At 39.8% G+C, this 12047-nt stretch overlaps 1 protein-coding gene across 6 annotated transcripts in view; it reads right to left on the bottom strand.

The window, feature by feature from the left end:
- Positions 1 to 12047, bottom strand: part of csnk1g2b (casein kinase 1, gamma 2b) — a 38520-nt gene that overhangs the window by 16383 nt on the left and 10090 nt on the right. For all 6 annotated transcript variants that reach the window (XM_082511219.1, XM_082511216.1, XM_082511221.1 and 3 more), the window contains one exon: positions 702 to 771. In XM_082511219.1, coding sequence (XP_082367345.1) covers positions 702 to 771 — 70 coding nt within the window. The remainder of the gene's footprint in view (positions 1 to 701; positions 772 to 12047) is intronic.

Below are 12047 nucleotides of genomic sequence, written 5' to 3'. Positions count from 1 at the left end.
TCAAAATACATAGGAGCGAGCGCTGGATTGCAGAAGCCACCGTGTTGCCCAACATCCTGAATACAGTGTCTGAGACAGACACATTACACATTTATGAGTGTAGCTAGAGCCCAGCCACATATGTAGGATGACAAAGACAGAGGAGAAGAGAACTTTAACCAGGTGGGGTTGGAGGGTGAGAGCTGATGGTGAAGCCTATCATGCAGGTGCAACCACCAGTCACCACCACGAAGCCTGCAGCTGCAAACTAGAGCAAGAAGAGGCCCAGACCTCACAAGCCTTGGAAGAGCCGCTGCAGGTTCATAGTTATGACACCATGACATGATTTCTATTTCCTAAGGAAGAAGCGAGCAAAGGTAGAAGCTATATATTGTTTACACTTCCAATATCTCGACTTGCAGTGAGTGTCCTTAGTAGCAGGTGGTGAAAGTAAATCACTAAAGAAAAATTGGTGCACTGGACTTATAAAACAAGACAAAACAAGAGCATTGTTTCATAACCTGCAGTGACCAAAATCCTAACTAACGATTAAACTCAATTAATCACCCATCTTCACAGGTGCTCATGATTGTCTTTCTGCGTAAGGTTTCACTTGCAGCACAGGTAAATCTAGTGTGAAAATGTCCATTCATATTCAACTCCCGCCTATTAGAGGGAAAAAATAAATACAGAAAAAGAAAATACAAAGTGAAGTCTCTTACCTGAATTCCCCAACTGTTTGTAAAATCTATACTCCAAATGGAGCTGCGGCGCCCTGGATTTTATAGGTTCCTAAAAGAGAAGAAAGGAAGAGTGTTCACACATCGGTTTGTGTAGGTATGCGTGCGTACAGGTGACTGCATCAAAAGTTGCTTTTTTTGGCACAGAAAAAGTTTTCCTGTAAATGAGATAAATGTAAAACTAGGGCTGTTCGAACATAAACCTTTCACAATAAAGCTCAAGATCCTGTTGAGACTTTTCAAAATAAACTGAAACATGAAAGAGTATGCAGAGTGTTTACGGATGAGAAGCAAAAAAGAGACGTCAGGTGTAGGGGTGGGTTTTAATAATCGATTCATCGATTCTGGCTTGGATAACGTGATATCGATTCATTAAAATCCTGAATCGATATTTTTATATAAATGTATTTTGCGGAGATTCCAGAATCTCAGGTGAAACGTCACAAAATTTTGACAACCACCAAACATTTAAAACAGTAACTGTGAGCAGGTACACGGCTTCTGCACAAAGACGTAAACACAAAGCGCGGGCCCGCGGATCACAATCAGTGAGACGTCGCCTTTCTCCCCCGACGGCACGGACACGGTCGGGGCTGAAAGCCGACAGCTCGCTGATTCTGATGTTTCGGCGGGTCCGCGCTTTGTGTTTACGCCCTTTTTGCCTAAAGCTGTTAGTTTTTATCTCTCTCCAAACAATATTGACCAAACCAGCAGCAAAAGAAGATCCAAACTAAGCTTCACATAAACATCGTCATGGACTCACTCTGACTTTTGCTGTTTTGCTTCCACCACAATAAAATCACACTTCATGCACAGCTCTCTCTCTCAGTATACTTCAAGAACAGTTTCCCGTCTATCCCTGAAATCTGTTTTCTGCATTATTCGTTTGCTTGTTACGCACAAGTCTACCATTGTTTACAGGCTGTCGCTGTTTTTTTTTTTTCCTTTTACTTACTTCCGAAAAGAAAACCTAATTTCTGCCGTTCAATAGGCTTCTAAACAAATTTAAATTTGTCTCTAATAAAACCGCTGTAACTTCAGAGTAGGGCTGAACGATATATCGCATTTGCGATAATATCGCGACATGATCAAGTGCAATTTTCTAACCGCAAAGGCTGCGATTATACTCTGGACATGTCCAAATTCATGGGCTGCATCCTCCTGAGGCCGCATTTGTAGACCGATTACGTCACAGCGACGTGCCGAAGGCTGTCCAAATTACTACCATATCCCAGAATTCATAGCGCGGCCCAGCCAAACTCCAGTTTCCAGCAATGGCGGCCGCTACTAAATTTTAAAATTACTCATACTAATCTTTCTGGGTCACAAAATAAACTTTTAACATATTTTCAGGCGAGAAAGTAGTTGTGTAAACATCAAATATCTGCTCGGTTTATCAAGATATCCCTTTAAATTTTAAAGGCGTGTTTGTGTGTGTGTTTATACAATTGCTATTATGTTTGCACTTTATGTGTAATGTTACTGACTGCAGAGATCAGTAAGATGTGTGTATTTTTTATTTATTAGTTTTATTTATTTAATATTATTTTTTAATTGAATGACTGTCTAGTAGTTCACAGATGTCGAAAAACTGAGTGTGGTAAAGCCACTGATTTTGTTTATGTATATTTCTGCAATCTGCACATTGTACTGACTTTCATTTTAATGTTTACACCAGGGTTCCTTGTCAGCACTTTATGCTCAGATGTTTGTAAGCTAAAAATAAACTATTGTGTATGTTCAAATATACTGTTGTGATTGAAGAAGTTAAATAAAAATGTCAGTCATCAATTCATGCATCACCTCATGTCATCATAACAGAGGTCTGTCTTCCAGGAAAGAACAGTTTAAAATTAATGTAATATAGTATTGGCCATACTATATGATGTATTGCTTGTCTTTGTTTAATAATACAGAAGACAAAGACCTTAAAAAATAATCGCATATCGCATCGCAATCGCAATATTGGGGCAAAAAAATCGCAATTAGATTATTTTCCATAATCGTTCAGCCCTACTTCAGAGCTAATGTTCATAAGTTGATTAATGGTTTTCTTTTGTTTTTGATCTACTACAGAACATTTTTATAAAATCCCAGGCCAGGAAAATCGCCTTCATGTTTTTCTGTGTTTTATCTTCAGCTACTTTGACACAAAGGCCTCTGCTGTGATGCTCACACCTTTGATAAAGTCTCAAAAGTGTCAGCTTCCTTTTTATAGATACAAAAATATGTAAATATACTGATCTGAATTATAATATTTCTGACTGTCTGAGGCAAAATTTCCCAGATTCAAATGAAATCGAATCGTGGATCGAATTGATTCAGGACCTTGTCAATCGGAATCGATTCTAGAAATCAGTGACGATACCCAGAGCCCTAGTCAGGTGCTAAAAAATAAACATTAGACTCAAACGTTAGAACAGACTTTTCCCCGCAGCACGCTGTGTAATAAATACTCACAACGAAAACGGCGGCCGTTACAACTTATAACCAAAATAAATATCGTTTCATGCATCGGTTAAAAATTCCAGGTACACGAAGCCCAGCTGGAAACACTTCACACAAGTCGAGATGCCCGAGATTCACAGAATTTACAGAAAATGTTAAATTTTTGTGATTTATATTATTACGTTATTGAGACGATAGAGGTCTTATATCGGGATATGAGATTTTGGTCATATCGCACGTGAAAGGACGTTTTAAACTCCCTACACCATAAAAGTGTGAATTTTACCCCAAGGGAGCAATGTTTGTGAGGAACAACCTCGCGTGCATTTTTATGATTGCACTGTAGAGCTGGGCGATAGAACGATAACGATATGTATCGCGATATAACTTTTACTCGATAGAGAAATTAAGCTATCGCGATAGACCTCGCCGCTCTTGTCCTCTTAAAAAAAAAAAAATAAAAAAAAATAAAGGTCAGCCAATCCAAATTAAGTAGCGCAGAGCCGAACCAATCACAGCCGCAGCGTCACGTTGCGTGACTTGTTACGTACAGCACAAGTGCCAAGCCGCACGTGTGTTTGTTTGGGAAGCAGCCAGCGGGTAATGGAGCCAGCGCGTAATGGAGGAAATGAGTGTGCCGACTAGAAAAATCAACCGAGCATGACCGAAGAGAAAACAGATGATGGTTCCAATGCCGGAGAGATTGTCAAACGGAAGAGCCATAGAAGTTCCGTAGTGTGAAGGTATTTCGGCTATTTCAAGTCTGACAAAAAACAGAGCAGCATGCACTGTAAATTGTGCCGAAAGCAAGTCTGGAAATACAATAAACTGGTGCATGCGTCACACTGTGCGCCACGTTATTGTTTCGGTGAAATGAATTTCTACAATACTGTTACTGTTAATTCTACTCTCTGCAGTGTTTAAATGCTTACATATACACACAGTTACTGTCCCTCCACACATACGACTCGGTTCTGCTTCTATGCCCCAGCTTTGTTTACTTTTTCCCACCGAGGCTTCTAGACTTCTGATTGGCCAACATTTCTGCACGGTTAGGAATCTAGCGCCACCTGCTGCTTTGGCATGTTCATAGCAGCGTTTTCCTTCATTTCTGCCTTTATGTGTGGACGGGATTATTTTTTAAAATGAAAACTGAAAATCTCCGTTTTCAAAGATACCCGTGTACGTGTGGACGTAGCCTCAGTCTCTGACTGGAAGCGCTAATTCGTCATTCGGCTTTTGTCAGACTAAAGTAACTGTTAAAACTGTTTGAAAAGCTCAGCTATACAACAAGGAGAGATTGAGAATTTCCTTTTAGTTCTCAGTTTATTTGATATTGACAAAAGTTAGTCAGTTTTGTCTGTTCTTCTGTAAAACAAACTAAGATTTATTTTTAGAATTAATATTTTGTTTCTAAGTGGAATTGACAATTTAGTCTGTTTCGTTTGTTCTATTTTGAAACTTAAACGCTTTAGCGGCTGCCTTTTGTGTAGTTTGCAATATTTGTCTTTATTTATCTGAAAAAGTCTCATGTTCCTTAAGTACATCTACCCTGTTGAACTTATTATGGGAAATAAATATTTAAATAAAAACAAGCTGCTGATTATTTCACATTTTACTTGTGAGCAACGGCACATTTAAATCTTACAAATATAGTTATTCGGCTTATATCGTGATAGATATCGTTATCGCCTGAAATGAAAAAAAAAAATATCGTGATATGAATAAATCTCATATCGCCCAGCTCTATTGCACTGCCTTGCAATTAACTTAAATACCTATCGTACCACGTTTTACTTATTTTAATGCCAAACAGAACTTTAATTAAGTTTCAGGTCACACTTGAGGGACGTGAGAGGATAAAGAGCAGTTCCAGCTGGTGTACAACAGGCTTTTGTGATGACATGGCTGATAATCAACACGCCAGGACATAATGTTCATTATATCGCAAGCTCCAGCTTTGCAACCTAAAATGTAATCTGATTAACCCCACTCTCATGATGACAAGGGCATTATAGACAAACGTGAAGGGGATAGAACAAACACACCCAACTTAATTCCTCTCCTTAATCTTCAATAGCTGTGCCACAGCCTTTGTTAAAACCCAAGTTTTAGTGCTTGGTGTACTGGCTTTACATGCCTAAAGTTTTGTAGCTTTCTGTGTGTTAAGTCAGCTACTCTACATACAAAAATATGAAAATTCCCTAAACTTTATTGAGCCCAGCAACTTCACTTTGATCAACTTGTTTCCCATGGGCATCTAATTCCAAAGCACTCCTATTTTAAATTATATAAACTGAAAGCTGAAAGGCTGTCAAGCTCCCACATTCACTCCATTAGGCCTTTATCAAATCAGGAGCATCGTCTACTTCTGGTGCCCTGCAAGGACGTAGGAGTATGAACACAAAGTATGAGCCATGTTGAACACGGTGAGGGACTTTACATCCTTTTATGATAAATGGCTGTCAGGGCTATAAATACATCCTGTGGCTTTTGTTTAAGGTGCTTTCAGAAGACGGTTTAGCGGAGGTGGTTTTAAAAAAACAAAACAAAACATAAGAGCATTGACCAACCTTGCTATAGTGTTGCCTGTGTGCTAAAATGCCACCCACATAGGCCCTGGTTTAATCAAGGTGCCTAATTGTGGGGAAAACAAAAACAGCTGTGATCAGTGTTATACAGCTAGTTGGCTTTTTCCCTCTCTAATACACTGGATTTATTTGGTAATGTTATGTTATGTGTTTTGCAGTGTGCAACTTCTGCAAACAGCTGAGAAAGCTAGCATTTAAGCAGTCTTTAGGAATACATATGCAGGCTTCTTGAAGGACATTCAATTGTCTGCCTTTTGCTCTTTGTCAACATGATCCAACACTAGGGCTGGGCCATATCATCCCGTTCACGGTAATACCGGTGTAATGTTGGGCAACGATAAGAAAATGAAATATCGCGATAGACTATGGGTAAAACGCGCATGCGCAGTGCGCCTTTGTTTACATACGCACATGGCGGCGGCGGAGAATGAGAAGAGCGAAAGCAGATCGTTGAATGAAACAGATGAACCTGAACTGGTTTGTAAAAATGCTGCAGCTTCAGTGGTGTGGAACTGGTTTAGCTTTCGTCCGTCAGATACACAACAAAGCACTATTTTTGGTAGCGCATGCTAGCGGGCCGTCGTTATTACCGTGTTGTTTGGAAAATACGGCGCACTTAAAATCAATCCTTTGATTTTTCTGAAAGTCGACAGAGCCCCTTATAATCCCGTGTGCCTTATGTATGAACTCTGGTTGTGTTTACTGACCTGGAAATGATTTTATGTGCACGGCGCTCAAAAATCTGTTAAATGTTTCAGTACGACTTTGCTAAGCTTCGAAGCCGCACCGCTTGATGGATTGTCGGAGCGTTACGGCTATCGTAGGCGGAGCCTCGCGGAGTGATACGTACTGTGCTTCAACATAATATTACTGTATTGTGTGTGTATAACCTCTTTTTAAGTTTCGTGGATATTATACATGGTTATGCTGAGGATATGTCGGCCAGTTTCCACTGGAAATGCCTTTTGGTTAAACTGTCAGCGAGGAATTTGCATTTGCACTGTTAAATTTTTATATTTATTTTAATGCACATAAAAAACAGCTGCTTGTGTAAGTGAAAATACATTGATGTTGTTGTTTTTTTGCACTAATAAAGTTGAGGAGTTGTAAAGTATTTTGTCTAGTGTCAATTATATCGTCAGTTATATCTTATCGCAAATTTTCAAATGTATATCGTGATAAATATTTTTGGTCGCCCTGCTCTATCCAACACTACTCTGCACATAATGATGGTGATTTTATTAAAAATATTTCAGATCTGGATTCATCACTCCATAAATCTGTGTCCTCTGATTTTATTCACTCATTTCTGATGAGGTTTCAGTAAATGGAACAATGGGGGCAGATCCTGTGTCAGTCTTTCTTAGAGACATGACTGCACATCTACGGTAGTTCTTTTAAGCCTGGCAGTTCTTTTGTCCTCCATTTGTCGAGTTTCATGAAAATGATTTAGAACCCATTACACATGATGCTGTGATATGATATGATATGATATGATATGATATGATATGATATGCCAAGTTTACGGCTAACAGGTCTTTGGGTATCACCTTGCTGGTGGAAAACCGCTGGATTGTGCCGGTCAAACTGCACCATCTTTGGCATTTTTGTAGATTCAACTAAATAAATAGGAACAATTATGTGTTGTTGTGACAGGCTTGTAGTAACAAAGTGTCCAGTGATTCATAGATCAGTGTTAAGTAATTTAACAAAAAGAAATATTTCTCAGATACAAACAATTATTCAGTGTCCTTAGAAAAAACTTTGAAAGGCCTCCAGAAAGACTGAAGAGCACTTTTAAGCAAGCCTGGCTCCTTAGAAGCAAAATATAAAGAAATGAGGGGTGGCTCAAGACTTTTGCACAGTGTACAAATGTAAACATATTATATTAATAAGCACATGGAAAACCCTTCTTTGAAAAAGAACTATACGCATAGTTTTCTAGAACATATGATGATGGGATAAGCGTTTGGCTGATCTCAGAGTCATCACATACATATTTTTCTGCAATTCTTCAGAAAAAAAAAAGTACAGAAAAGCACAGAGCTAGTGAGTAGAAACTGAGGAGGCAATAAAAAGGAGTGGAAGCCTGAGGGAGAAGACGTGTGACTGCTCTGGGAGGTGGAGCAGGTCTCTCACACATGTCAGGCCATGCCAGGGAGGAGAGGGAGAGAATATATTCAATATATAAATAAGGGGCAAAAACAGATGGCAGATCGCAGGACCCTTTAAAACAGCTTACAATAGGAAACAGAGGCTAATGGCAGCTTTACGTACTTAAGAGTCATCTCTATTCCCAGCAGATGGGCTAAATAACTTTTGCACTGTCCACTTCCTGCTGTGACAAAACAAATTTCCCACGTGTGGGACTAATAAAGGTTATCTTATCTTATCTTATCTTAAGCTATGGCTGTGTGAATGACCAGGGCCGAGCTACAAATGTCTGATGTAACATCTCTGTATATGATAAGGATTCTTCTCAGCTTCCTGCACAAATCAAGATTTTTTCTTTTCAAATCTGCTTCCTGGGCTTACTATGCATGCTCAGAATGGGAGCTATCCTGTAGCGTGACTGGGCAGGGCAAAGGCACTATGGCGGAAGGAATACAATAGTAGGTTTTCATTGTCTTAAATGTATACTCAGCTGATCCACAGATTGAAAAGGGTCCTTCACCCCACCCACCCACACACCAACACCCCTGTACACACTCTATCTATATTGTATATGAGGACTGAGGAACCCACATTAGAAGTGACACCAGCATTTAAAGACAGAGCCCCCAAACAGCCCTTCAGGTTTACTGGACTCACGTGGCGTACAGACTCTGCGACAGCTCGGACCACAATTCATATTCCAAGTCTAGCAAAATAACAGAAGTTCACATCAATATATGCCTGTCAGACCAGCAGCAGTTTTCTGCTCTAGATTCTTTCTGATGGGTTAATGGTCAGGTGATGGGGACATTTTGTGTGTTTAAAAGGGCACAGAGGTGCTATGCTATCTTTAGTGGAGTAACAAAATACAGGGCTCTATTAGGCACATTCCTAAAGTTAGAAAAAAAGAAAGACTTAATATACAGAAAACAGTCAGTTTTAGTGTCTTACTCTTACTGGCCACTCAAAGTGCTTCAGGACCTTGGCCTAGTTGAACCCCAGGAAACTGAACCCTGAGCTTCTGATTAATCAATGGCCAGCTCTGTGGGATCAGAACACATGGGCCAGGCCTTTCCTCCCCACACACATCAGGGAGCCTTGGCACCATTGACCCAGCTGCCAACTCAACAACTGTTCATCAGTGGACCACGTTAAATTAATAATCACAGCATACTGGTGTTAGAAGTGTTGTTTCATTTATCTTTCCCTGATTGTAGTTCTCCTGGCTGACTGGTGTACTCTGTGTGTTAAAAAGGCAACACAATAGTTTGCTGCTGACATTACATCTAAGCTGTTAAATTTATGATACCAAACCCTAAATAAAGAAAGGAAACTAACCCAGAGCTGTAGATTGTGACAGCTTTATCTCTTACTGACAAACCAAATCCTTATAAACAACTTCACAAGCAAGAAAGTAGGAGTAGATTTTCCAAAAGCATGACAGCCATTCAGACACAACACTGAAGCAGCTTCATTATAGGGTGTCTTCAGTCTAACTACTGAAGACACCCTATAATGGGCAAGATGGGAACTGAAACAGCTATAAATGACTACTAGCTGCAGCTCAACACTAAAAAGGTTACAGACTTGTTGATATCAACACAAAAACATCCCTTAGAGCCTCAAATCCTGCAGCTACAACAGCCTGCGAATGGCACAGAGTTTAAATGTTACATGCCATTTGAAGGATGACCCTTAAGAGCAAAACACTTGAAGCTTGTACAAATATACAATTATGTCATCAGCGATCAGTTGCTGGTTTCTGCATTATAACTTTTCATGGACTCCAAAGACTTGTAGACAGAGCAGACCGTCAGCACCACACAAAGTCCTTTTCCTGGGATTAACCATCTGCATATGATGTCATCTGGGCTAAATCTGATCTCCATTTCCACACAGCCGAGAAACATCAGCTCTGGCCTCAGGGACTGGGTAAAGTAACAACCACCAGATTACAGCAGAATAAAATAAAATTATAGCTGAAATCACCAAAAAAGACAGTAAGTTGTTTTGGTTGCACATGTAGCATCAACTTACAATAAATTTAGATTTAAAATAAATATTTTGTATTCATTTTGAACACCAGTTATATGGTGTTAAACAATTATTTTTACAGCTGACATATTCAGCTGCAAAGACGTATCATGTCATATTCATTAAATAAAAGAGATTGCGCCTTGACCCCCGTGAACAATATCATACACTTAAAATTGACTGATGAAGCAACAGCTGCACAGATGTAATGCAATTCATAAATAAATATCTGTTGTTCAGCCACGATGACATTGCATATGTATGCCTATGTCCAGGGATCAGACCCAGCATTATGCATAAGGCTCAGAATAGATGCTGACCTTTGCTTGGCTCCCAGTAAACCATTTCAAAATATGAAACTGACAATGTGACTCATCTCATCTTAGACAGAGCAACACAAATGTCAACAGAGTGCATCTTTACTTCCAAGCCATCACACTCACTTTAGTTGTGCTAATGGATCACCGTAGGCCTCAGACAAATGGCTGAGGTGTGCTTAGATTCTCTCAATTCAAGCTAGAGGTTAGAAGGTGGTTTTAAGAAGTCAGCGGTGTTCGAGGGCAACAGCTGGCCAGTGGCCAGCTCTTCTCCTGTTTCAGCTCAAATTTAACATGTCCAGATGGAATCATCAGCTGTTTCCCAAAACCTAGTGCGGCAATCAGGAAGTGCTGGGATCAGCCAGATTTAGACATTCATTTCATCCCAAAGAATCATCTTCCTTAGAAAGATTATTTTTAAACGCAAGAGGTGAAGAAGAACATTACGGACAAGGTCAAGAAACACTTCTTTATGCACACGAGTACAGTAAAGGAGTGGTGGCCTCTGACCCGTGTACACTATTATTCCAACTGAATTACTGCCTGTGTTAAGGAGTGGCTCTGTGACAGGTGTGGCACAGCTGAATGAATTGAGAAACACAACCATGTAATGTTATTATCAAGAGTCAAGATGACCTTAGCAGGAATTAGTGTTCAATATCTATTATTATCAGGTTTTGAGGTGGTTATGATGCCATTTACTGCAACCATAAACTGCTTTCCCTAATTTTATATTACAGTTATGGCTTATAGCTTCTGACAATTCTGTGCGCATTTAAAACATGTCAAAGTCAGCCGCTACAGACAGAGCAGGAAAAACATATTACGCAGTGATCTACACAGTCATGGGTTGTTCCACTGACATGAACCTTAATAGGAAGTCTCCTTTGTCTTTTACGGGACCGAGTCATGGCCAAAGTTTGATACGCTGAATTGCATAGCCTTGTTTGTTTAACTCTGAAACTGTAGCCACAAGTTGTGTAAATAAAGCCTAGCTAGAATTTCAGCTGATCATTGTTTATAACATCTTAAAAACACACACACACACAGCTGATGTGTGTGTGTAACAGTGCAATGCAAAACAGAAAACAATCAGCAGTCCTTACTGTATTTTATTTACACTTATTATATTTTAATTCCCTGATATGACAAAATTTTTCAATAGATTTAAAGAGCCTGTAGTTTCATTTCAAAGCTGACAAGCTTAACTACAGTCAACATGACAAAAAAATGACTCAGTGTCCCTTTCCTAATCATTTGCCCTAGATCCCGTTAAGCCCCAGCAATACGGCAGCATATCTGAATTTCCTACATGGCATCGAGCAGCTTTAACTCTGAACTCGAGCTTTGCCCCCTTCTCTTGCAAAGCAAACTCTCAGAAATAGACCGACCTGAGGTCAGTCTGGCTCTAGGTCTTTTCAAATGACCATCATCTGATTCTGGTTTGGTTATTTTGGCTCTTGTGTACCACCTCAATTACAATCCTGTAAAGAAAGTCAAGGCAGAGCGGTGAAGCATGCATTCACGGCAGTGACCAAAAAGGAGCAAAATGTGAGAAACTGGTGATGATTGAACATTGCATGTAATTTGGCGATGGACTCTCGAGTGTAACTCCTGAAACAGCTGAATGGAAAATGTGACTAGTGCTTTGGTTTGAACCAGGATGTGGACTTAGAAGCTACAATTACACAGCACTCACTGCTCCACAGGCACACACGCCCATACACCATATTCAAACCTATTTTTTATGCTGTCACGATTTTGCAGTGTCAGTGTTTTATGTA

Source organism: Aulonocara stuartgranti (genome assembly GCF_965226115.1).
Source record: "Aulonocara stuartgranti genome assembly, chromosome: 17".
Taxonomy (NCBI): domain Eukaryota; kingdom Metazoa; phylum Chordata; class Actinopteri; order Cichliformes; family Cichlidae; genus Aulonocara; species Aulonocara stuartgranti.
The sequence above is the reverse complement of the archived record's forward strand: the minus strand, read 5'-3'. Positions and strand labels throughout refer to the sequence as shown.